Source organism: Gopherus evgoodei, chromosome 1 (genome assembly GCF_007399415.2).
Source record: "Gopherus evgoodei ecotype Sinaloan lineage chromosome 1, rGopEvg1_v1.p, whole genome shotgun sequence".
NCBI classification, from domain to species: domain Eukaryota; kingdom Metazoa; phylum Chordata; order Testudines; family Testudinidae; genus Gopherus; species Gopherus evgoodei.
Genome location: NC_044322.1, coordinates 352,428,659 through 352,456,058, shown reverse-complemented (window position 1 = coordinate 352,456,058; position 27,400 = coordinate 352,428,659). Strand labels below are relative to the sequence as shown.

General features: G+C 42.7%; 1 protein-coding gene across 4 annotated transcripts; it reads left to right on the top strand.

Annotated features, from left to right (window-relative positions):
- The first annotated feature begins 1,871 nt into the window (after positions 1 to 1,871).
- On the top strand, positions 1,872 to 27,175 carry PRPF18 (pre-mRNA processing factor 18). Of its 4 annotated transcripts, none has more exons than XM_030566282.1 (11): positions 1,872 to 2,010; positions 3,946 to 4,023; positions 4,144 to 4,170; positions 7,136 to 7,240; positions 9,261 to 9,374; positions 13,991 to 14,137; positions 15,965 to 16,033; positions 19,531 to 19,671; positions 21,006 to 21,077; positions 23,036 to 23,191; positions 26,542 to 27,175. In XM_030566282.1, exons 1-11 carry the CDS (start codon positions 1,945 to 1,947, stop codon positions 26,620 to 26,622), a joined length of 1,056 nt encoding a protein of 351 aa, XP_030422142.1. In that variant the 5' UTR covers positions 1,872 to 1,944; the 3' UTR covers positions 26,623 to 27,175. The 4 variants fall into 4 exon arrangements, with proteins under 4 accessions (XP_030422142.1, XP_030421976.1, XP_030422240.1 ...); XM_030566116.1 differs by having other exon boundaries at positions 15,923 to 16,033; XM_030566380.1 differs by lacking the exon at positions 4,144 to 4,170.
- Positions 27,176 to 27,400: the final 225 nt, after the last annotated feature.

Sequence of the window (27,400 nt, the reverse complement as noted above, 5' to 3'; positions counted from 1 at the left end):
TCTACTAAAGCTCATGCTCCAAAATGTCTGTTAGTCTATAAGGTGCCACAGGACCCTTTGCTGCTTTTGCAAATCCAGACTAACATGGCTACCCCTCTGATACTTGAAATAATTGGGTTTGTTTAGTCTGGAGAAAGGATGACTAAGGAGGGACACGATAACAGTTTTCAAGTACATAAGGTGTTGTTACAAGGAGGAGGCAGAAAAATTATTCACCTTATCCTCTGAGGATAGAAGCAGCAGCTATGAGCTTAAATTGCAACAAGGGAGGTTTAGGTTGGAAAAAATTTCCTGTCAGGATAGTTAAACACTGGAATAAATTGCCTAGGAAGGTTGTGGTATCTCCATCATTGAAGGTTTTTAAGAGCAGATTAGACAAACACCTACCAGTAATGGTCTAGATCAGCGGTTCTGAAATGTTAGGAACTCAGGGACCCTCATTTTGATATAAAAAATGTTCACGGACCCCCAAATTCCACTTAAGCCCCAAGCCTCACTCCCAATCCTTCCTCCAACAGCCCAGTCCTACCCCACCTCTTCCCACCCCCACTCCACTGCTGCCCCTCCTCTTCCTAGCATTTTTCTACTCCCTCCCACAAGTGCACCCTATCCTCACTTCTCCCCATTCTTCCCTCCCAGCGCCTCCTGCATGCCAGGGAACCAGCAGGGAGGGGGAGGAGTTGAGGGAGAGGTTGATCAGTGGGGCCTGTAGAGCCCCTACAGTATCCTCACAGACCAGTTTGAGAAACGCTGGTCTAGACAATACTTAGTCCTGCTAGAGGCACAGGAGACTAGACTAGAAGAGCTCTAAAGGTCCCTTCTAGTTCTATGATTCTGTGATCTACTCAACTAGCATTAGTACGAGCCGCAGAATCTTCAAAAGACATTTTAAAAAGCCATCAATTGAATGTCTTCATTATACTCTTTTTTCAACATGAGTCAGAAAAAATGGAAAAAATTGGTACTGAAGTCCAAATTAGTCCAACCTGGGAAAAGCCACTGGTTTTCCTATGAGCAATCCTTGAATGTTGTCTTGCAATTACTGTAACCATTATTACTGATTTTGAAAAGTATCTACCATGATGGGGTGGATCTAAGTAGTGAGGGGGGTGAACTCCTTTTGCTAGCAGGGTGCCACAAGGATTCCTCGTTCTTTTTGCTGATACAGACTAACATAGCTACGACTCTAAATTCTAGCTCTTTTAAGTCTGTTGAATTGGCACACGCACTCACACCCTGACGCACTCCTGGCACATGCACTCACACCCTTACGTGCTCCTGGTGCACACACACTCACACCCTGATGCACTCCTGGCACACACACACTCACACCCAGGCACATGCCTGGCACACACACTCACACCCTTACGTGCTCCTGGTGCACACACACTCACACCCTGATGCACTCCTGGCACACACACACTCACACCCAGGCACACCCCTGGCACACACACTCACACCCTTACGTGTTCCTGGTACACACACACTCACACCCAGGCACACTCCTGGTACACACACTCACACCCTTACATGCTCCTGGTGCACACACACTCACACCCTAACAGACTCCTGGCACACACACACTCACACGCCTGGCACACACACTCACACCCTTACGTGCTCCTGGTGCACACACACTCACACCCTGACGCACTCCTGGCACACGCACTAGTTCACACAATCACTGGTCACACCAAGCACAGTGCACACACTCCCCTTCGCGCCGCCAGCCCAGCCCACCCCGCATGACGCCCAACACTCGCTCTCCTCCCGGTTGGTGGGAGTCGGCAGGGGGCGCTGTAGGCGCTCGGCTTCAGGCTCTCTCTCGCGGCCCCACTTCCGCCTAGCGCCCAGCCTGCCCGGAACTGACGTCAGTTGTGTTGCTGCGGCGCTTCCGGCGGCGGTGCTGGGGTGGGAGCCGGGCTGCGGAGCTCGGCGCTGGACATGGACATTCTCAAGGCGGAGATCAGCAGGAAGCGGCAGCTGCTGGAGGAGAAGGAGCTAGTGGGGGTGCGGGGCCGGCTGCGCGGTGGGGGCTGGATCGCGGCGGGGGCCCGGGATCGTTGGCCGGTGGCGGGGAGGGGTCGGCCGGGTCGCGGTGAGGCCCCGGGTGGGTCGCCAGGAGTGTGCGATGGACCCTGGTCCTTGTGGGACGGGGGGGTGGATTTAGTTCCTTTAGCCGTTGCCAGATCAGGGCGCGCAGCCAGTGACCCGCCCCCATCTCTTCCTCTAGCGATACTCCGACAGCCCCTCCTGTGATAGAGACACGCACGAGATGCCTTGTTCTCATCATATTTATCCCCTCCCCCCGCATCTTGGAGTGAAGGAAAATCTGAGCCCCCTTCAGTGAGGGGCACAAACACCCCCCCCCCATCCTCAAGCTGTCTGTAATATTCTGCACTGTTAGGAGCAGGGGGAGCAGTGAGGTGGCAAATTGACCCCAAATGATTTCCCAGCACACTGTGTGAAGTCCTGACAGCTGTTATCTGGAGGATTGGTAGGCTTGTAAAGTTTGGGGTTGCTTCCCATGAAATGGAGACAAAGGGATTTGCCCCAGGTTCTTTCTTCTTTGCCTCCTCAGGCTTCTGCATTTACATCACAGAGTTAAACACATTTCCTTGTTCATCAGTATTTGGGTGACTAAAAAAACCCATAGAGTTTTGTTGGTTGCCATGCTAGCTGACGTATCAAACCTGGAAAAGAAGCTTAAGTTTGCTGCTCAGTTTATCATAATGGTCCCTTCTGACCTGAAAGTCTATGAGTCTATTGCAAATGGTCTCCGGGGGAAGTTGTTTTGGTGAATTCTGCATGAAGCTATAAAATAAAGTCTCTGAGGTGTGATCACACAGTCCTGACACTGGCAAAAATCCTTCTTAAAGTCAGTGTGGAGTCTGGCCAGAGTGAGGACAGCAAGATCAGAAACTTTTAATCAAACTTGTTCTGTCACACACAACTACACAAACCCATCACCTGCACTCTGATCTGGGAATTTTGTTTAGCTGTTGCATGCATCACAACACCCCAACTTTGCTGGCCATCTGATTTATTTAGTTCTTTAGATGATAAGCTTTTATGCTGAAAAATCTAGACTTTCATGTTATTGCTGTTAGAAGAGCTGAGATTATATAGTAGCTGAGGATACTTTATATTAAGTGTTGAGATGAGTACGCCATAATATCAATTGCCATTATGGAGAGGACATAGTTTACTTCAGAGGATTTGTTGCCTTTTTGTAGGCAGAGAGAGAGACTTTTGTGCTGAGTTCTATGCACTGGATGTTTAGGGGTCCTAGAAAGCACTTGTGCAATCAGGGCTGCAAGCTGTGCTGTATTTGGACACGTCCCCATGGTCCTGTCAAAAAACAGTTGTTTCTGCATGAATGCGCTTACCTGTGTTTAGGAAGAAGCACAACAGCTAGCTATTACAGACATATGATATCCCTGAACAATGTCCCTGTTTAGCGTAGATACTCTCACTGTCTCAAATGGTTTCAGAAACTTTTAAGAAGTTAGGCCTTCTCCTCAGTAGTGACGCAGCTACACTAGTTGAGACTGATTAAAATGGTTTCTTACACATTCAGTTTTGTAGCATAGCTAGGGCCTCATCATGCACAGTAAAGTGTATATGTGTGGGGAGAAGTTGTATAAACCAGTTTCAAGTCCTCATAATATGAAAGCAGTAATAGATAGAGCAGCTTTTTTTTCAAACCATCTGGGAGTTTTGTAGTGATTGTAGTATGCAGTGTACTTACCAGCCGATCAGACTGTCTGATTCTTATTGATATTACTCTGATGTAATGACTAGCGTGAAATGAAAGTAAATTGGGGGTACCTTTGAGAATATTTTCCTCTGCGTAAGGAAATCTAGTTGGATTTGAGACATTACTGAACAGAGATTGGAATCAAGTTGTATAGAACTGCAAGACATTGTTTTTCTCATCTCTAGGGAGACAGAAAATATTTCAAGCGCAGTGAGCTAACCAAGAAAGAAGAGGCAGCGTACTTTGAAAGATGTGGCTACAAGGTACTGTAATTACTCCTTCATTGGTTTGTGTGTCACTTTGTCTATATTTTATATCAGCATTCTAAATATTGTTGATGATAATTGTTGTTCTTTGTTCAATTTGTCAATGTTATACATTAGCCTGTAAATGAGAAGCCACCTGGAGAGGTATGCGTTTCCTAACACATTTTTAATGCAGGAAAAAAATGCATGATATATAGCTATTTAAGTTTGTGTTATGGTTTGGCTTTTTTTCTTGTGGAAAGCATGAAGCGGCTTGGGATCAAAGCTTGCCTTTTTCATTTTAAATTGTGTTTTAGGCATGAATGCTGAATCTGGTATAGCCACCTTCCCTTATTTAAAAAAAAAAAATAGGCTATACTGTAGACTAGTTTAAGGTCTTCCTGTTGAAATAGCCCAGAGAGGTCAGCAGAGGCAACACTGAGTGGGTGCTTTGGAAAAACCCAGCCAACTTGTTTAGTATGCGAATCGGTTATTGTTTTTCTTGGCCCAAAAGATCCAGTGCTTGAAAGAGTGCAACGCAGCACTTACCTTCTTTCAGCAAAAATAATAGAAAGCAATCTTCAACTCGGGTGCATTTTGAAACAAATAAGTGATCTGGAAGGCTTTGTTTATTTCCTCTTGAACAGCATCAGTTAAGTAGTTTGCTGGAATGACAGCATGGTGGTTTATTTTAGGGGTGTGCGTGTGTGTGATGACTAGGTAGGGAGGTACTCACTTCACTCTAAATTTGGATGCTTTAACAGACTCTTATTTAATGTTTGCTAGTCAGAAATAAAAAGTCTTGTTTTTAGTAGACCTTTACCCAGTTGGTCAGTCAGTCCAACACCCTGCTCAGATACTGTATAATAAGTAAATATGGAGATACACCTATCTTGTAGAACTGGAAGGGACCCTGAAAGGTCATCAAGTCCATCCCCCTGCCTTCACTAGCAGAACCAAGTACTGATTTTTGCCCCAGATCCCTAAGTGGCCCCCTCAAGGATTGAACTCATAACCCTGGATTTAGCAGGCCCATGCTCAAACCACTGAGCTATCCCTCCTCCCATAATGTTTGGTCTTTAGACACATAAACAGTTTACTGATAAGAAAGTACCACTGTGATCACTATACATGCATCAGAAACTGTTCTGAGAATCTAGTTACTGTATAGTCATTTCAGCTTGGAAGAGAGTAATGCTTTGTACTAGTTGTGTGGAGAATTGTAAGTAAAGACTGTACTAGGGCTAGTGGTTCTAGCATAATTTCAGTCACTTGGTGCCATATATGTGAAAGGGGGGATGCTTGTAGGTTTTTAGGTAACCTGTAAAGGTTTTATTAGTTACTTAAACTGCAGTCGTTTCCAGCACCCGTGTGTCATTTGAAGCCAGTCCTGCATGTTTCAGATTTGTTATTTAAATGCAGGATGTGGCTAATAGGAGATACAAACAAAAGTTAAATTACCCAGGACCGGAGCTGGAATGTCTGTTTTGCTACAAGAATCTTCTTGAATTAAAGCATGACCTTTAGAGAGGTTTTAAATGAGCTTTCTACTTAACTTAGTGCTTTTCTAGAGCCTCCCAGATTTCTGCATTTGAATTATTTTAATTTATTACTAAGGGGTAGAAAGTAGACTGATTTTTTTTTTGAAGCGGGTGCTTTGCTTTGCTTATACTGCATTAGTAACGTAAGCATTTGACTCACTTGTAAAGAGAAAGCACTAAAGCAAAAATAATTGCAGCAAATTTATTGCTTGTAACTTTGAGTCCAGCTGACAGAATGGCTTAAATCTTCCCTCATATGCTGCTGTTTGTTATAAACAAAAAATAAATGATTGTAGCCTAGAGATTGTAGAAATTCTTCTGACATTGAGTTGTATTTCTCTTTATGTGCTTCAACTAGTTCCTTTCTTATCTTTACTTACGGAAGTTTCTATCCCCCCCCTTGCAGTGATGAGTTTTATTTTCAGTAAGTATACTGTCCCCCACCCGCCTTTTAGATGCTAGCCATTGGCTTGATCCTCCATTGTTTGCTGGCCCAAAACTCCCATTGATATCAGTGGGCATTTTGGCTGAGTCAGTAATGCAAGATTGGGCCCTGTATTTGCTAGTGTAGCACTAAATACAGATTTGTGCCCTGGTCGTGTAGGTCCAAATAGGTAGACCCTTATGGTCATGCAGAGTCCTTCTAATTTCTCATTACAGCACTGGGGTCTTGGCCAGCAACAATATAAAAGCTTCGTTTCTAGTCTGTCTAGGACACCCATCAAGTCATTGTTTTAGAGAAAACTGGAACTGGCTTAACATACAGTCAACATGTAGAGATGCCAACAGAATGTAATCTACTGTAGAATAAAATGGAAAATAAAAGTACTCTTTTAAAAGCTAAGAAAGCATCTAGAAAATTTCTACACTGCTCACCCGCAATCTCTGATTTTTTCCCTTTGTTCCAGAAAATTACCAGCATCAATCTGCCCATCTTTTTTTCATTTATTTTCAACAACTTGACATGTGTAACTTATAGCAGAGCTTTTAAAGGATGCTGCATTAACATGAGCTCTGTCTGTCTTTAAATATCTTTAATCATAAAAGTTTACAGCACTATGAAAACACCAAGTCATACAAGTAAGAAGTGGTTCCACTTAATTCAAGAACCTCCTTTTCTGATGGAGGGGAACTGCTGATATGATGCTACAGCTATGATGAAGGCATGGCGTGTTTTTATGTTTTTGCAATAAACTATGTTCATTTGACAAGTTCTTCTGAAAAAAGCATTTCCAAAACACAAGAAGTCATTTTGCTGTTTATATTCAAAATCCATTGTGTCTTTGCATTGCCTTAAAAAGGTCTCCTTCCCCATCCCTTAAAAGTGCACTTAGGGAAACACTGATATTTAATATTTAACACTGAATAATAAGCTTAGGTATACTTCCATAGAAGTACGATTCTGTCTGTATCGTTTTACTAGTATTGTGGGTAGGCCTAGAGGCCTGATCGCAATCAGGACCCATTGTGCTATACAGTTGCATAGTAAGAATCAGCCCCTGTTCTAGAGAGTTTACAGTCTATGTATACCTTTGACATGATAGATGTACTTCCCTGGATTTGTTATAATAGATATTGTTGTTATGTAGGTACAGCAGGAGGAGAAGGAGGAGAAACCAGTGACTTCATCAAATCCAGGGTTGGAGCTAGAGCTGGCAGAAGAGAAGTTACCCATGACTCTTTCCAGACAGGAGGTAAAATCAAATATCACAACTAATCTGAGATTACAGCAAATGCATCTAAATTTCCCCATTAGGGTTACATTTCCTAATGATCTGTAGCCGTCTATTTCAGGTTGTATCGGTCTTGATGCAGAATAATAGTTTTTAGTTTAAATAATTGTAATCTCAGTGCTTACTGCAGTGGTTCTATTTAGTTCTCATACAAGGGCCTTCTTTTGTGATTGTGGAAAACACTGATGAGAGAGAGCAGTAGCAGTTAAATGCACAGGGACATTATTCGGTTGAGAGCCTCTTTTTTTCCCCCCAGAATCACTGCATGAGTTCTTGCTTCTACTACCGTTCCAGATGATCTTTTGAACTATCTGATGAATATGGGATTAGAGGATTGAAGGCGGCAGGTTGAATTTTTTCAAGTTCTATTTTTCCAGCAGCTTGTGTGTCTGTGACTTGTTAGTCCAAGTCCCAAATCAAGACACAAACTAGGTTTTAAAAAATCTTTATACATCCCCCCAAAAAAGTTAAGCTAAAGTTACTGATATGCTCTTTCACCCTTTGAAGAGTAAAAGTCTTATAATCATTGTTAGTAAAACAAAACCCCTCCCCAAAAAAACAATAGCTGGGAAATTCTGAATTAAGTTACATTTACAAAAAACTTTAAACATGTGGAAACATGGAAATTCACAGTTAAGATACCCAGAGCATCTTAGCTGTGCCTCCTTAGCATTGCCAGACACCTGTCTTCTCTTTCTGGAGTGAAGTATCGAAAATGTGCACCATAGGCTGTTGGTTTCATGTTTGGTTTCATACAATTAGTCTAGTATGGAACGTGATGTCCCATCACCATGCATCATAGCTCCACTCATAAGAACTGTAACTTCATTGGAGAGGAGTTTGTGTGTCAACATGCTAGCACTGTGTCCACTGATGTTTGACTAGCTGACTGCTACATGGAACCACAGGGCCAGATTTTGCAATGTGTACTGAAAGGTCAATGCCTGTCCAAATACAGGAGTCTGTGCAAAGAACCGTGTTACAGAATGAACATCTCAAACTCTTCCAGCTGCTGCTTTTCCAAACAGTCTGTTGCTATCCTAAAGTGGTGGCAGTGCCAATAGCATGTCCTATCTATCAGTGAGAGTGCTGCTTTGCCTGTGTTAAATGTAAGCGACCAATGGGCCTGTTTGTTTGTTTGCACAAAAGGAAACCTAGACCAAGTTAGCAAATTTGCAGTGAAGGTGATGAGGGAGGCTGTGTGATTTAGCAGGTAGTGCATGGAACTGGGATTGTAGTCTTGACCTACCTGTCACTTGGTATGTGACCTTGGGTAAATTAATTTCTCTGCCTTGGTATACCCTTCTTTAAAATGAGGATATGTAAGTACCACATCAGAATATTGAAGCTTAGTATATTAATGTTTGTCAAGTGCTCTGAGATCCATGGATGAAAGGCTTCATGTAAGTCAGCCCTGCAAGCACATCATGATATCTTAACAGCGCAAGCACCAAATCTACTCACCCACACTCATGTCGATGAAAAAGGTTTTTTTTGCCCCAGTCCAATGGCTGAGTAGAATTTTGCAGAGTTTAAAGATACTGGATGGAATTTTCTCAAGCACCAAAATGATTTAGATGCACTGGTACCATGGAGAGCCAATGAGATTTGAGCTCTCAAGTCACTTGGGTGCTTTTAAAAATCCCACCCTTCAATCAAAGATTTATATTCTTGCATATTAATTCAAAATAAGTCAGAAACTCCAGGAGTCTGCTTGAGATTCTAAACAAAATTTAGATCAGTAATATTTGAATTGAAATGACCTTTAACTGAAATGCTTTGGGAATTGTTTATTTAAACCACAAAGAGGAACATTTTGCTGTTGCTGCTGTTCAGAATGTACCATTTCCCTTTCCTCCTGGCTTAGGTTGCTATTTTATGGTAAGTAAATGAAGTGATTTGGATATTCTTTTTATATATTTTTTTTTTTGCTCTCTCTCTCCAATTTTGCATAAGGGAACACTTTGTTGACTCTTTGCAGGTGATTAGGAGATTGAGAGAGAGAGGTGAACCAATCAGATTGTTTGGAGAAACAGATTATGATGCATTTCAGCGTTTGAGGAAGATCGAAATTCTTGCACCTGAAGTTAACAAGGTAAGACCAGATAAGTAACAGTTGTATGTGTAACTAGTTTTCTCTGAGCACTTACTGCCCCTAAGGATTTTCATAAGGATGAAAAATCATAGAGCAATGAAAATTACCTTCAGTTCCCACCTATAAAGTCTCTGGGAGGATATTTTAAATATGATGTACTTTTTCTTGCCCTATTAAAATGCTCAAATTAGGCATGTTAATTTGAAGAACGTTTTCAGGGCTTTGAGTTGGAAAAGAGATCTCTAGAAGGCAGTGACATCAAAAGCTGTGCTGTTGGTTGCTTTCCAACTTGGGGGTGGGGAGGGAACAATATAGTCTTTTGTTCTGAAACTTTAACCTGCTATAATTTAGGCATCCCTGTTTGGAGAAGAGTGTTTTGAATAGCTTACCACTGAGCGGAGACAGATTATTAACAGGAGGAGTGCACTGTTTCTGGTATGCAGTTGCATTTTTCCAAATTCCTTCCTTCTAGATTTAAAAAATTAAAACTTTTTTCCAATGTAAAGTACAGTTCAGCTCTGAAAAGTGACTTAAGATAGCATTTTAGTTAACAGATATGTTCCTTGTGTGTTAGGGTTGATCTACACGTACAGCGGCATGCAAAGTACAGATAATGCACACCTAGCTAGCCCTAGTATAAATGTCCGTGTAGATAGTGAGGCATGTCTTAGGCAGGTAGAGCAGAATAGAGTGCCCTATATGCCCAAACCTCCAGAGTATGTTCCCTGCATGGGCTCTCTACATGCCCATGCAGTGCCTCCCATCTCTCCACTGCTATTTTTAGCAGTGTAATGTTCCCTGCCACAATCTTTCCCTACTGCAGTGAAAGGCTCCAGCAGCGGGAAAAGGCTCTGGGATGGGGGAGGCAACAGGAAAATCCAGCGGCACCCAGCTGCCGGAGCTTTCCCTGTTCTCTCCCCCTGCCAGTGTCTTTCACTGCCGTGTCTAGCTACACACCACAGTGACAAGTGTGGATGCAGCCTGCCTTTTACTCTGCCATGTAGTTCCATGTGTAGTGCCTGTACTCTGTATGTCTCTGTAGGGGTAGACATAACCTTAATCAGACATGATCTCTCAAAGGAGGAGCCTGTCTACCTGGGAATGTGTCAGAATACACTGCAGAACTTTTAGTGCATGATAGCAAGATGCACACATTGAGTTAGTGTGTGGCAGGCTTGTGCACTGTAGATTCACATCCCACCTTGCAGCACACTGACTCACCGTATAGACAAGCCCTGAATATTTCCCGGCGTACCTTGTTGGTATCTGCAACACAACTAGAAAGAGTGAGCTTCATTCCGTTCTCTCTCATTCATCATCAGCATTGTTTACTTAGGTACTGTTGACCTGAATTTTATTGGCTAGTTGACCCACTGACCACATCCAACCAGATGATGTATAGGTTCTTGTCCATTTCAAACGACGGGGTTCAAGAACTCCGAGAGTTCTATATCGGGAGAGGACTCTCGGGGTGCTTAGCAAAAACACTTGCACTGAGGACAATACCAAATTGATAAAAACTTTATTGAGATTAACAAAAGAATAATAAATGCTATGAAACTTATGACTGCAAAACAGTAAAAGAATTCCAAAACTCCTGGGGGTAACATTCCTATTATAAGTACCTTGACTTAACTTACTCACGCACTTTCTTTGAGGACCCGGTAATAGGAGGTGAAGGACCAGCCTTACTTCTGGCATGCCCAATAACACGATGGTGCTGGCTTCCCGAGTAGTTATACTGTACTGCACAAGCTGAGCTGATAGCATGATAGAAGATAGTCTTTGTTCTCCTATATTCTATAGACTAAAGAGGAAGCTGAAGACTAAAAGAAGCATTCAAAGTGCTAAATGAGAGCTCAAAGAAATGCTCCCTATGATATCCTTATACGATATCTTATAGGATCCTGACGCTATGTACTTAAGGCCCAACCTACTATACCCAAATCTTATTTCTGTAACCTAAGAAATTTATGGGTACCCTTATCCTATGGGCTAGTGGATTATGACATTTACTCTCTATATATTAATAAGGATGATCTCACTCCCAAAACTGCCAACCTAGGCTCTCTTGGCAACTTCTGAGTTGTGGTGTACCTTGCGGTTACCAACTAGTTGTAGATGCTGGATGTAGAACTAGTTCTAGATACACCTGTTCAGTGTTGTGTATATTTCTCCCTTTAGTTCCCAAAGTTCGGGGACCATTCCTATCTGTGTCAAAGGTTACCTTATGCCTACTTACTCTTAATTGATTATGCTTTTAGCTATTTAGCCGATCTTACCGGATACACGGCGGTAGGCTTCTCGCATTTCAGCAAAACTTATCCTATGTGTAATTGTTAGGAAACACATATCATATGCCTCAACATATCTTAAATTCATAAGAATTAATACTGATGAAATATAATAAAAATGGATTAATTCAGAAAGAGAAACATATTATTTGATATGGCTGGCTGGATTAGAAGGGTATAATAGCTAGCGAAGTAATCCTATGGGCTACAGTACTTAGGTGTCACTGGTTTGAAAACCCTCTCATGCCTGTCTAAGGTCTCCATCAGGCTGCTAAACAGAGGCCCGCCACAGTCAATCTGGAACCCAGTGGTTTTGTGCAGTACCTGTGCCTTTCTTTTCCTCTTTGAAGACTTAAAGCAGGTTAAACAAGACAAAGGTTTGAAAGAAGTCTTGCCGTTAATGGAAGCAGGACTGGGCTGTAAGGTAGTAAATAAAATTCATTCAGGAACTTTTTAACACCTTTCAAGCCTGTGTAGTCGTTTGGCCCCATTTCAGTAGGGTTAAAAGTAGGGTTGACAATTAATCGCAGTTCACTCACCCGATTAACTCAATAAACTGAATCACAATTAATCACACTGTTAAACATTGGAATACCAATTGAAATTTATTAAATCTTTGGCTGTTTTTCTTCAAATATATTGATTTTAATTACAACATAGAATACCAAGTGTACAGTGTTCAGTTTATATATTTTGATTGCAAATATTTGCACTGTAAAAATGATAAAAGAAATAGTATTTTTCAGTTCACCTCATAGAAGTTCTGTAGTGTAAACTCTAGCATGAAAATGCAACTTACAAATGTATTGGGTTTTTTTGTTACATGACTGCACTCCTAAGTAAAACAATGTGAAACTTTAGAACCTACAAGTCCACTCAGTCCTACTTCTTGTTCAGCCAATCGCTAAGACAAACAAGTTTGTTTGCACTTAGGGGAGATAATGCTGCCCGCTTCTTAATTGCAATGTCACCTGAAAGTGAGAACAGGTGTTCGCATGGCACTGTAGTAGCCAGTGTCGCAAGATATTTACATGCCAAATGCGTTAAAGATTCATATGCCTTTTCATGCATCAGCCATCATGTCAGAGGACATGCTTCCATGCTGATGATGCTTGTTAAAAAAAGAATGCGTTAATTAAATTTGTGACTGAATTCCTTGGGGGAGAATTATATTTTCCCGGCTCTGCTCTACCCGTATTCTGCCATATGTTTCATGTTATAGCAGTCTCGGATGATGACTAAGCACATGTTTGTTTGTTTTAAGAACACTTTCACTGCAAATTTAACAAAATGCAAAGAAAATACCAATTTGAAATTTCTCAAGATAGCTACAGCACTTGACCCAAGATTTAAGAATCTGAAGTGCCTTCCAAAATCTGAGAGGGATGAGATGTGGAGCATACTTTCAGGAGTCTTAGAAGTGCAACAAAGATGCAGAAACTACAGAACCTAAACCACCAAAAAATAAAATCAACCTTCTCTTGGTGGCATCTGACTCAGATTATGAAAATGAACATGCATTGGTCTGGACTGCTTTGGATCATTATCGAGCAGAACCCATCATACGCATGGACGCATGTCCTCTGGAATGGTGGTTGAAGCATCTAGGAACATATGAATCTTTAGTGCATCTGGCATATGAATATCTTGCGATGCCGGCTACAACAGTGCCACGTGAATGCCTGTTCTCACTTTCAGGTGACATTGTAAACAAGAAGCTGGTAGCATTATCTCCCATAAGTGTAAACAAACTTGTTTGTCTGAGCGATTGGCTGAGCTGACATGTCTGTGGGGATCTGGTGTCATCAGCCGTTAGGCCATGAAGGGAAACCTTGTAGCTCTGCTGTCAAGACCCTGTTCGCTCACTCACCAACCAGGAGTGCGGGAGCCATCCCCAGGCAGAAGCTATTCAGCAGCAGTGTGACTTCTCCTGCAACTGGGGGCTCATCATTCTCCTTACAGTTCTAGCCAGGGATCTCTGGTCCACTGGCCCAGGACAGCCTCTGCTTCCCTCGCACCCTGGTGTCTTGGACTGCTCGGCCACATAGGGAGCCCCCTGCAGCCCTGCTCTCAGCACTGCCCTAACCTCAATCCCAGTCCTACCCCCACAACTGTAAAAGTAAAAATAGTTAATAATAGAAAAAAATCTTAAAAATAAAAAAGATAAAAATAACAAAAAAAATAAAAAATGAATTCTGAAAAGCCTATATTTGTCTCCACAGGATTAGGCCCTTAATGAACAAATGTGGTAAGCTTCCTTTGATTATCAAAAATAAAACAAGATAGTGATTATCTAGTAACAATTTCTTCTCCCTTCCCTAGGGCTTGAGAAATGACCTGAAGGCAGCTTTGGATAAGATTGACCAGCAGTATCTGAATGAAATTGTAGGTGGTCAGGAACCAGGAGAAGAAGACACTCAGAATGATCTGAAAGTCCATGAAGAAAATACTACTATTGAAGAATTGGAGGTATGCAGTGAGGGGGTTTTAACTCTGTTTTTCAATACAGTTCTGTGTCATAGAGAAATTTAGGGGCTGGTTTTAAACATGGAGCTTCCCTAGAGCAACAACATCAAAGGGTACCTTTGTGATAGATGGTCTCTTCCACCAAGAGTCACATTAATACTCAGGTTACTCCCTGTCCCAAAGGGCCAGTCACTTACCCCAGTCAGGTGCACCTTGGATCTCACAAAAAAGACAATGCTTGTAGCCAATCCTATAATAAACTATCTAAAGGTTTATTAAATAGGAAAAAGAAATAAGTTATCTACAAGATTAAAGCAGATAAACATATATACAGAAATGAGTTACAGGCTTAAATTTCAAACGATAATAGAAGCTTCTGTAATAAGCAAGCTGGGGATCCCTTGCTTATGCTTAGAAAACCTTGCCTTTGAGTCCAAACAGCATAGAGATACCGTTCCTTCTTGATATGGATTAATTAGCTAGTTCCAGTTAGTTTCCTCACTGGAAACTCAGCTAACAGGAGGAATTCACTTGGTTAGCTTATCTTCACAGGCAGGGAAGGGCAAAACAACAGACATTTTTTGTCCTCTTGAATGTTCCACGATAGTCTGGTGTTGATGGACCTTCCTACTTTTATTGGAGACCAGCACTTCACGCAGGTGAATGAGTCTTTTCTGTCCCTTACACAGTCTAAGGCTTACAATACAAATGCTCAAATATTACCTTACAATATGGGATATAGATGTTATAAGTGAGATTAGTGCAGGTAGCAACTCACAAACATTCAATAAAGTCTGTACATATACTTATAATCCTAATACCTATTTTAACAAATCTAGCACACAGGTGAGCCAGGCCAGCTATGTATTTGTCCTTCAGTTGAGCGTAGCCATAGCCTAGAGGCTAGTCTATAGTACGGGGAGGGGGGATCGAGCTAAATTATGCAACTTCAGCTACGAGAATAACATAACCGAAGTCAACGTACTTAGATCTACTCACCACGTTGTCTTTATTGCAATGTGTTGATGGGAGACACTCTCCCATCAATTCCCCTTGCACTTTTCATTGAGGTGATGCTAGAGTGATCAGCAGTCGATTTGTCACGTCTATACTAGACACCATAAATCAATCCTTGATGGATCGATTGCTACCCGTCGATCCAGCTGATAGTGTAGACAAACCCTAAAACTTATATCCTTCCAGCTGGATATAACCATAAACCACAATTTTAGGAAATTGATGAAAATTAAATTAATGAAATAAAAAATGTATATACCTGGGAAAGGGTCTTTTTAAGAATTTCCGTGATAGTGTTAACCACTGTGACATTTCAGCAGGGTAGTAGTGTCTGAGAACCTGAAAGGGAAGTTGACTATTAAAATAAAAAACAAAATGAAAAACTGACCCTGTTAAGAGAAATGTAAAAAAATAAACAGAAATTGCATAGTGTAAACAGCGGAATAACTTCAAGGTGATTGTAGAGTTTTTGGCAACGTTGAGCATCCACAATTTCCATTGAAATCCATTTGAGTGATGAGTGCTGAGCACCTTTGCAAATCAGGCCAATTATTAATAGTCAAGGGATTCTTTTACATTCAAAATCATTATTTAGGTTTCTGAAATGTAAAACTGGTTCTTTGTCACTCAATGTTATCCATAGTTTCATGGATGTTGATGACATGTGCTGGGTTATTGTCACTCTGTTCCCAAAATGTTTTAGACTGATGTATTTCAAAACACTGGTGATTTATCTGACAACTTTCCTTTTTTGACAAATATGTATCACAGAAGGATGAGGAATTGCTTTGGCTTTTCCCCCCCCTCTTTCAGGCTTTGGGAGAATCCTTAGGACAAGGTGATGATCACAAAGACATGGACATCATAACCAAATTCTTGAAGGTAAAGAACTTTAACTTGGTTAAGTAGTTATATTTGAGCAGTAGCAAAGAGTCAGATGTGGCTGAATATACTCAGGACAGAAATGCCGGTTGTGGTTATTCTGCATGTCAGTTTTTATTTCCACACTTAGGGAGAGGGTATGTCTACACTACGGGATTATTCCGATTTTACAGAAACCAGTTTTTTAAAACAGATTGTATAAAGTTGAGTGTACACAGCCACACTAAGCACATTAATTCGGCGGTGTGTGTCCATGTACCGAGGCTAGCGTCGATTTCTGGAGCGTTGCACTGTGGGTAGCTATCCCATAGTTCCTGCAGTCTCCCCCGCCCATTGGAATTCTGGGTTGAGATCCCAATGCATGATGGTGCAAAAACAGTGTCGCGGGTGATTCTGGGTAAATGTTGTCACTCAATCCTTCCTCCATGAAAGCAATGGCAGACAATCATTTTGCGCCTTTTTTCCCTGGATTGCCCTGGCAGCTGCCATAGCATGGCAGCCATGGAGCCAGTTTAGCCTTTTGTCACTGTCACCGTATGTGTACTGGATGCTGCTGACAAATGCAGTACTGCAGTACTACACAGCAGCATTGATTCACCTTTGCAAGGTAGCAGAGACGGTTACCCGCCCTGTATCACCGTCCGCAATTGGAAATTGACAATGACGGTTATCAATCCTTTTGTACCATCTGCTGCTGTCATGGGTGCTCCTGGCTGGCCTCGCTGAGGTCGGCTGGGGACGCATGGACAAAAATGGGAATGACTCCCCAGGTCATTCCCTTCTTTATGTTTTGTCTAAAAATAGAGTCAGTCCTGCCTAGAATATGGGACAAGTGTGCTAGAGAACCAGAGAGCACAGCTGCTCCAGGTCAGAGCCTCAGAGATCCTGCAGAAATGATGAGCTACATGCCATTCTAGAGGGTGCCCCTGCAACAACCCCACCTGTTGCTTCCCTCCTCCCACACTCCTCCTGGGCTACCATGGCAGTGTCCCCCCATTTGTGTGATGAAGTAATAAAGAATGCAGGAATAAGAAACACTGACTTTTTAGTGAGATAAAATGAGGGGGAGGCAGCCTCCAGCTGCTATGATAGTCCAGGCAGTACAGAATCTTTATTAGACATGAAAGGGGTGAGGTGAGGGGTAAGGCGCTCAGCCTCCAGTTGCTATGATGAGGACGGTTTTCAATCCTTTTGTACTGTCTGCCGGGAATGACAGGGAGTCATTCCCATTTTTGCCCAGGCGCCCCCGGCGAACCTCACCGAGGCCAGCCAGGAGAACTCACGGGATGATGAGGACGGTTTCCAAGCCTTTTGTGACATCTGCCATCAGGAAAGGAAGGGGAGGGGATGCTGCTGTTCAGTGCCGCAGCACCGCGTCTACCAGCAGCATGCAGTAGACATACGGGTGACATTGAAAAAAGGCGAGAAATGATTTTTGCCCCATTTCTTTCACGGGTGTGTGTGTGCTGTGTGTGTGTGTAAATTGACGAGATATACCCTGAACCACCTGGGACAATGTTTTTGACCCTTCAGCCATTGGGAGCTCAGCGAAGAATGCAAATGCTTTTCGGGGACTGTGGGGTAGCTGGAGTCTTCAGTCCCCCCTCCCTCCCTCCATGAGCGTCCATTTGATTATTTGGCAGTCCGTTACGCTTGTCACGCAGCACTGTGTTGAATCCCTGCTGTGGCCTCTATGTGGAGATTTTTTCAAATGCTTTGGCATTTCATCTTCTAGAGCAGAGCTCTGATAGAAGAGATTTGTCTCCCCATAAAGCAATCAGATCCAGTATCTCCCGTATAGTCCATGCTGATCTCAGCTCTCCACGCTGGGCAAACGGGAAATGAAATTCAAAAGTTCATGGGGCTTTTCCTGTCTACCTGGCCAGTGCATCCGACTCCAGATTGCTGCTCAGAACAGTCACAATAGTGCACTGTGGAATAGCTCCCGGAGGCCAATACCGTCGAATTGCAGCCATACTAACCCTAATCCAAAATGGCAATACCGATTTGAGCACTACTCCTCTCGTCGGGAAGGAGTACAGATATCGATATTAAGAGCCCTTTATATGAAAATAAAGGCCTTCGTTGTGTGGACGGGTGCAGGGTTAATTTGATTTAACACTGCTAAATTCGGTATAAATGTGTAGTGTAGACCAGGCCTGAGATTCTCAAAAGTGCTCAGTGCCCAGGAGTTCTTATTATTTCCAGCAGGAGCTGGTGGGTGCTTAGCATTTCTGAAGAATAGGTCCTTGTTTTCCAGTCTTCATTAATATGGTTTTGGTTATGCCTTGTCCTATGACAATGAATTCAGTAGCAATTGTTCTTAAATTCAGAAAGATTAAGCAGGATTATGGTCACTGTACAAATATGGTGCATACAAAAATTACCGTTTTTTAAAAAGAAAAGCCGTGCATATTGAGAAAATGAAATTCCATCTGTTTTCACCAGATTTAATAAGGGAATTACAGAGAATTCCACTGGCCTCTGCCTACGGCTTCACTAAGGAAACTCATGTTTAGGCAACTAGTGTAAAGTAAACTGCTTTCCTGGCAAGAAACCCACATGGTGTTTCAGTCATATATCTTGGTCCTCAGGTAACTAATTAGATTATCAAAAGAGTTGTAACTAGTCATGTAAGTTGGTATGTTGAGTGTTTTCTGATGGTAACCAGGCAAAAGAATGTTAAGGTAACACTGGCTCAGGATTGTTCTCTCTCTGACAGTTCAGGTATTAAGGTGAGGGCAAGTTGGACGTGTTGGCTGAGCTTTTGAGGCCCTGTCTTCAATTCAGTGGTGTTTCTATGTTCGTCTGGAATGCGTTAATGATGCAAAATTTCAGGGAATGCTGTATGCAGGTATAGGGGGAACTGAGGGCACGCAGAGCTCCTGCCATTTCGGGGAAAGGGTGGAACAGGGTGGGGGCACACAGAACTCATAGTGGTAGGGAGAGGGAAGGGTGGCACACAGCTTCTGGCATGGGAAGAGATTTCAGAGAGTCCCAGAAATAGAGGCAGATGAGAGGGTGGCACCCTGGGTGAGAATAGACAAATGCAGGGAGCCCTTGGCGTGTCAATGAGTTTGGCCTGCACAAACTATGAAGCGTGGTGCTCCTAGTCATGTATTCAACTTCACATATAATGTGTTTAACATTCTGTGGGCCTTGGTCTGAAGGGAGTGTTGGGCGCATGCCCATTCCAAGTGAGCCTGAGGCTGTTGGCATCTTCCACCTACATCTCTGCTTTCAATTTATAGCCCATCTTGCCTCCATCACTGATGTCCACCTCAGCATCTCCGTAGTTTCCCTCTGCCTCTCCTTCTCGTACCTTGGTATCTGCCACCTCTTACGGCATGTCTGGTTCCTTTCCTCTTTTCATTCAAGTCCTTCCTGAAACCCTGCTTTTTTCGGTTCTGACATTTATGCTGCACTTTTATGCAAACGTTTTACTGTTGTAGCCACTAGGTGGCACCATGGCATAAATTTACTCCTTCCTTTTACAGTTTCTTCTGGGCGTGTGGGCAAAGGAGTTGAACGCCAGAGAGGATTACGTGAAACGCGGTGTGCAGGGGAAACTAAACAGCGCTACACAAAAGCAGACAGAATCCTATCTGAGACCTCTCTTCAGAAAACTGCGGAAAAGGGTGAGGGATCTTCAAAATGACAGGGCCCAGCAGGACTTCTCTGAACCTCTGCTTCCTAACTGCATAGTGCTCCTGATTAATAGTAAGATTGAATCCACTTTCCCATCTATACAATGGAGACAGAGACGCTGAGTGACTTGCTCAAGGTCATTCAGTGACACAGTTGGGAACAGAACCCCGTTCTCTGACTCCCACTCCTGTTTAACCACTGAGTCCTAGTGCCTGCCTAAAATAAATGCTCATTGTCTTCCCAAATATAATGTGTATCTATGATCCAATGGTTTCCTTATGTGGTCGAGAACCCGGGTTTTATTCACAACTCTGGCACAAGTCACATAGCCTCTGTGTGCCTCAGTTACCTCATTTGTACTAGTGGTTTTCAAACATTTTAGGCTGCATACCCCTTTCCAAATAATGTACTCTACCACATACCCCCATCTGAGACAGGGTCACAATATACCTATGATTAGATTGCCAAGTGTTACTAAATAAAGTGCGTTGTCTGCCAATACAGGATTTTTCTTGCATGCCCCTTGACGAACGCTCACTTACCCCAATTTGAAAACCTCTGAATTATTCTAGGACTGGAAGGGACCTCGATAGGTCATTGAGTCCAGTCCCCTGCCCTCATGGCAGGGCCAAACACTGTCTAGACCATACCTGATAGACATTTATCTAACCTACTCTTAAATATCTCCAGAGGTAGAGATTCCACAACCTCCCTAGGCAATTTATTCCAGTATTTAACCACCCGGACAATTAGGAACTTTTTCGTAATGTCCAACCTAAACCTTCCTTGCTGCAGTTTAAGCCCATTGCTTCTTTTTCTATCCTTAGAGGCTAAGATGAACAAATTTTCTCTGTTCTTCTGATGACACCCTTATAGATACCTGAAAACTGCTATCATGTCCCTTCTCAGTCTTCTCTTTTCCAAACTAAATAAAACCAATTCTTTCAGCCTTCCTTCATAGGTCATGTTCTCATTCTTGTTGCTCTTCTCTGGACCTTCTCCAATTTCTCCACATCTTTCTTGAAATGCAGTGCCCAGAACTGGACATAATATTCCAGCTGAGGCCTAACTAGCGCAGAGTAGAGCGGAAGAATGACTTCTCGTGTCTTGCTTACAACACACCTGTTAATGCATCTCAGAATCACGTTTGCTTTTTTTGTAAAAGTGTCACACTGTCGACTCATATTTAGCTTGTTGGAGATATTTATCCTCTTTAAAGTGCTTGAGATTTGTGGCCGCAAAGCTCTGTGTAAATGCAAAATACGATCGCTTTCAAAAGCTATGTATTGCACAGAAGTAAAACTAATGTTTTTTCCTCTTTCAGACTCTCCCTGCAGACATCAAAGAATCAATAACAGATATTATTAAATTCATGTTGCAAAGGGAATACGTGAAGGTATGCTTGCTCATGAGCATCTAAAGTGTTCAAACCATGTAGTATTAGTTAGATGATATACTGTGAATGTTTCACATTTAGCTTCTCAAAGACATCTCGTTAGAGAGAACACATGTTCAAACAAAACTGACATCAGCCTCTGCTGGTTAGGTGCCAGGTAAAGAGATGTGGGGAATTCACTCATTGTATAGTTCCTGGAACTGAATGGCAAGTTTCCAGGTTCTGGTATGGTATTTAATTCTCAGGAGAAGAGAGCAGCTTGGAAAGAGTCTTGGATACATCTCCTGCTTTATGGTCAAACCTTGCTTGATTTACAGTCTGAGAGACTGTGTTGAAGTCAATGCAGTTGCAAGTCCAGGCAGAATCTTGCTGTAAATGATTATATTAACTTGCAGAGGAAACTTGAATGGGAATTTCAACATTATCTCTCAATTAATACCACATTATGTGTCTGAGTGCTGTATGTAAAATATTGAACACACATAAGACCTTGTCCCTCCCTACATCCTGTATTGGACATACCCACATCAGTAGTCCTGTACAAGCTTAAAGAGGGGGTGATACTGAGGGTAAATTATTGAAAAGTTTTGTGGACAAAATGTGCTTTGGCAGACAAGAACAATCAAAGTGTTTTGAGTGTTCCGTAGCCACCTCCAGAAATGAAGCTGGAATGTCAATGGTATTTCTATACTAGCTTGTGTGGGTGGCAGGGGAAATGGAGCCCTGTAATTCCCCTCATTTTCCCAGCATTATGATAAGACTTGTGAGGATTTGGGGTAATCTGCCTAATAAACAAGCCTGATTTTGTGTCTCTGACTTTCTTAAAATTTGCTGGTCTAGGGCAAGTTTAATTCAAGTCACTTTAAGGCTATTTGTAAAGTGTATTTTTCAGTTATGCTTTGTGTATTCTAAAAGATCCCCTTCCGACTCATTGCTAAGGAAAGCAATAGACCTGTGGTATATTATGCTGGTGAATCAGCTGTGCCTGTCTGTTTCACAGGTGCATGATTTTATACTCACTAAGTCGACTGAACTGGGCACTTTAAATACACACTTGGAAGCTTTTGTGAGGCTTGGAACTTTAAAAAACACATTGTCTCCTTCCTGATTTTCACACTGTCCCCCATCTCAGTTTGTAGCAAGAGTTGTCCTTTGTCACGTTCTGCTGTCTTAGATACTCTTTGGTTTGTACAGAATGGTGTACACTATGCATGCTATGTATTTAATTACATCCAGATATGTTAAAAGAATGTTAAGGTAGCAAAATCAAGCACTTGAAAATGAGGAAATGCCAGAATTAAGGCAAATGATTAACCTCTGCATCACATACATCGCTGTGTCAAAGCAGGAACAGATTCTAGTTCTCCAGAGTGGAGTTCAACTTCCTTAACCAGGAGGCCATCCTTTCTCTGCCTCATTCTTTGCACATCTTCCAACTTCCTCCTACAAACGGCATCCTTCACTACACTGCCCTGACTCATGCTAGCCTGTGCACTAAATGAGGCAGGAGTCCTGTGGAAAATATAGTATGTGATCATGTAATTCTGGCATTTCCCAACTTTTGATTGTTACAGTTTCAAAATTAAGCATTCTTTGAACATTTTGTATACAATTTCCTAATTTAAAAAAAGCCCCCCCCCCATATCATCGTGTAAAATCATACTGACCCCCCAGCATGAGCTGGATATAGATCTTTTGATCTACAGCGCAGACCTCTGTTACTTGACCTAACTGAGTAACGGGTAGCAATAGTAGGCTGCTATCCTCTGGACCAGTCACTAAAGCAGGGGATAAGACTCAAACTTTGCCAGGGGGTTTCACAGCAAGTTGCTGGCAGCAGAGGAATGTAGATTTCCAAGTTCTGCAGGCCATTGGTATATTGACTCTAGACCCTGTGGTTTTAGCCTGTCTGTCTATCTCTGCTTTTCTAAGTATTTATAAACTTTTTTTTCTTTCAGGCTAATGACGCCTACCTTCAGATGGCCATTGGAAATGCCCCTTGGCCTATTGGCGTCACTATGGTTGGCATCCATGCCCGCACTGGCCGGGAAAAGATTTTCTCTAAGCATGTGGCCCATGTTTTGAATGACGAGACTCAGAGGAAATATATTCAGGTAAGGGCTTAAGGAGTGTTGGACTGGATTCCAGAGGCTTCGTGTTAAACGTTAGGAAGACCTTTGAATAGTGCAAATTTTATAAGCACAAATGATATGGCAAAAATAAAAGGTGGTAGGTACGGGCTGTGGCCTTTTGGCTCTGACCAAATGCACGATCAGTTTAATAACCAGGGCATCCTGGACTCGTAGGGGCTCTCCTGCTGTGGCTTAGGAATGGAGTCTAATAAGTCTTTTTCCATCACCTATCATGATTCTACATTACGGCTGAAATAACTACAAACACATGCATCAGTCTCCTGGGCTCCATCTTTTTCTAACCTGTAGCATTAACATCACATATTGTGTGGAGTTTGATACTGTTGTTGAATTGACTAAACAGTGAAACAAGTTCCCAACTTGGTCTTGTATTTCTGCAGCCAAACATGGTGGTTCTCTTAGTGTAACTCTCCTTAAAGGGACATCAGCTCGAAATGGGTACAACATTCCAGGTTCATGTAGAGCCCCCTGAGAAATTGTGTCCTGAACTTAAAGACTGATTCCTTGAAGAATGGGTGTGTAAGCTTTTCTTACTCCTGTTGATGTCTGGCAAGGTGTCTCAGCAGGTGGTTTCTGAGAGAATTACCCCTCTTCTGGTCCCATGTACATGTTCAGCTGCTGCGGCAGCTGTCCTGAAGTAAAGCTCTCCCACCTTCTCTATGGGACCTGCAGAAATAGTTCCATGGGGCAAGGAACTTCCCTACAAGACAGCAACCTCTACCCTCTGGGCCCTTTTCAGCAGTCCTTCCTGATGCAATACCAAGACTCCCATGGCTTCCAGCTCCTACTATGAACCATGATGCCGTCTCTACTGTCACATTACCCTGGGGGAAAAGAAGAGTGTCTTTTATCTTGCTGATCATCTGAGGAAATGTCTTCCGCACGCTCTCCATTTCGGATGTTCACAGAAGCCAGCAGTGGCCCTGTAACTAGGGGATGTCACTTAAAGGAAGAGGAAGAGTCACTCAGGTGGCTTTTGGGGGCCCTGATTGGAGGGCGTGTTTGAAGCTCTGTAAAGGGGGTTTTCTGAAATACCTCAAGTTAAGCGTCAGTGTCTTCGTGCCATTCTCTCTGAAAATACCGTACTTGGAGGCCTTTAAGCACTCAGGTCAGAGGAGGGTCTCAGCCCTGGGGGATAAAAACTGATCTCTAATGGTGGCTTTAATATAAATTTCCTCTGTAGCCTTGGGAAGTCCCTCCATTTATGTCCCTCCTTCTCTAACATGGGGATAATCCGTACTCCAGAGGGCTATGTGATATCCTCTTGGAGTAGCCTTCTCAAGTTGCAGTGTATTTGAGTGCCCTGCAGAAGTTTCTCTTCCCATTATCTCTAATACAGGCTAAATTCATCTGCCGAGGGGATCCTTGTGTACATCTACCAACTATGCAGATTTCTGTACAAATCCGTCCAATCCTCCTACACTGTGGGAAGAATTTTCAGGTCTATGCTGCTCTACCACATGCCTAACTGTACAGCCATATGCAGGGTCAGCTTTAAGCATGTGGGCGCTTTGTCTTAGCTGCAAACACACAGGATATTCTTTAGTACATGCTGTTTGAATGTGGGTTATGCAATATCTTTGCTGCTCAGACCAACAATATCAGGTGCACTTTGATTTGTTTGCTAGAAGTCCAGGGTTACAGCATCCAAGCCAGAGGGTGATCATTTGGGGCTTCTGATTTTTGGTTTTAACCGATAAACGCCAGTAAAACACCCCTGCTTTAAAATAAAATAAGTGGTGTTTATCCAATAAGCAGTGGGAAAACACCAGGAATGGTTACTTGTCTCTAAGCCCTGGTCTATGTGGAGCAGTAATGTGTCCTCCGGGGGCATGGCTTTTAAAGCGCTTTAACGTATTGTGCGTTAATTGGACCATGCAGACCCTGCCGGTGTGCAGTATAGGTTCCCTGGTGCACTTTAACCTAGTGCTGTTTGAAGCTGTAATGTGCAGTGGTTCTCAACTAGCAGTCCAGGGCCCCTTGGAGGCCCATAATCAGGTTTCAGGGGGCCACCAAGCAGGACCAGTGTTAGACTCACTGGGGCCCAGGGTCGAAAGCTGAAGCCTCCCCGCATGGGGCTGAAGTGTGGGGCCCCAGGCAGTTGCCCTGCTTGCTACCCCCTAATGCCAGCTCTGGATTTTATATGCAGAAAATCAGTTACTGTGGCACCGGTGGGCCATGGAATTTGTATAGCATGATGGAGGCAGGGGGGCTCAGAAAGGGAAAAGGTTGAGAACCCCTGCACTAGGGAACATGACAAAGTATTTCCTCATTATAGTATTTACTACTGTAATGAGTAATGTATGTAATATACATTACAGTATCTAAAAAGAGAGCCCAGAAACATTTTTGGACATCTACATTAAACTCAAAAATTGCTAAAAAAAAATCCCCCAAACCATGAAATTTCACTCCCCAATGAAATTAATGAACCCCGAAAATCAGAAATCCTTGTGATAATGGACAGCACCAGGCCATTTTCAGAAATCTCACTTACCACAGAAGGCCAGAGCTCCTGCAGTGTCAAGGCTAGACCTTCTGCCAAGTCATGTCTCCTGTCAGCTAGAGGTCACGTTCCAATCTAAAGTAGCAGGGGTTTCAGAATTCGTGGCAGGCATGTGTCACACCTGCCAGCTAGTGGTACCTTGCCATTGCTAGATTGCAGCCTGGCATGCCACAACCGATGCTGGGGTCACTTTACTCTTCACTCCGTGTGCTGTTCACGTAGGATTTTTTTAGGAGACTGTCCGATAGCTTAAGCACTAGTAGTGTACCCAGGCTATTAGAGAGACAAGGTGGGTGAGGCAGTATCTTTGATTGGACCAACTTCTGTTGGTGTGAGAGAGACAAGCTTTCGAGCTTACACAGAGCTCTTCTCCAGTCCTTTAATTTTAAACTTGAGTTTAGTATAAGAAGCAAAAAGTCTAACTGGTGAAAGGAATCATCACAGTTAACCTGATAGTGCCAGTTTCCTCTCCTGGAGGAGGTAACCACTTTCCTAAGGTCTAAAGAGCTAGTGACAGTTAGCGATACGTGTTGTGCCATGAATCTGTTTGAACGATGGACTAATTTAATAAATTATGCCCTACTAGTCCCTCTGCTGTTTGGAGTATTCAGCAAATCCTTTCCCTGCAGTTATCCTGTCCAAGAGACACACGTCTCTTGGAAGATGCCTAACACTTTGAAAAACCTGGTTATACTGGTGTGGGTCGCTTCTGTGCCCTAAACTCAGAATTGACCGGGAAATGGTTAAGGTGGTTTGATTGCTGCTGGTTTATTACAGACCTCTCCTTGTTTTCTTAACTTTCTAGGGGTTGAAGAGGCTCATGACCATTTGCCAGAAACACTTCCCAACAGACCCATCCAAATGTGTGGAGTACAATGCCTTGTGAGTCCCTCAGCTGCCCACGGCGTAAATCAATTTCTGCTCTCCAAGACCCAGAGAGGGAGGAGAGAACAGTCCAGACTTTGCTTGAAATCGATCAGAAACTTGGGTTGGGCCTGGAGCAATATCAGAAAGCCAAGGGCTTTGTCTAGAGCTTGATTTCTACAAACCACATCTATTTACATTTCTTTTAAGCACTGTGTACAGTACACTCAACAGATCCTGAATCCATTTGTTTTTTGTTTTTTTCGGGGGAAGGGGTGCGATGGGGTGGTCTTTATTTTAATTATTCTGGAAATCACAGGGGCCGAACATTATTTCTTTTTCCACAGCTCGGAAGCTTAGGTCACAGTCATCTGTTGCTTTTATTGGACTCTTTCCAGTTGAGGTTGGCACGGGCAGATGATTAGAAGGAAACAGTTGAAACCGAATTCTAATTATTTCTGTAAATATGAACATTTCAGTGTCTAATCTTTCATGTGGTATTTATCAGAAAAAAGGCATATATTTTCAGCTGAAAAGTACAGCCAAACTGGTAAAAGTTTTTGATCTTGAATGGATTTGTATGGTTTTTTTTTGTTTTTTTTATCGTGGAGCTTTTAATATGAACCTTGTGAGCTTGGAGTGAGGAATCTTTGGCCCCGTTAGGTTTTTTAAGTTCTGTTTTACACATCTGGAGAAGATTGCAGCCTGCTGGTCATTGCAGTTAGAATAATTAGTGGTGGAAACAAGACCTCCCATGGCCAGGTACAGTATTTCAAGCAGGCGCTGACCTTTGCTATCAT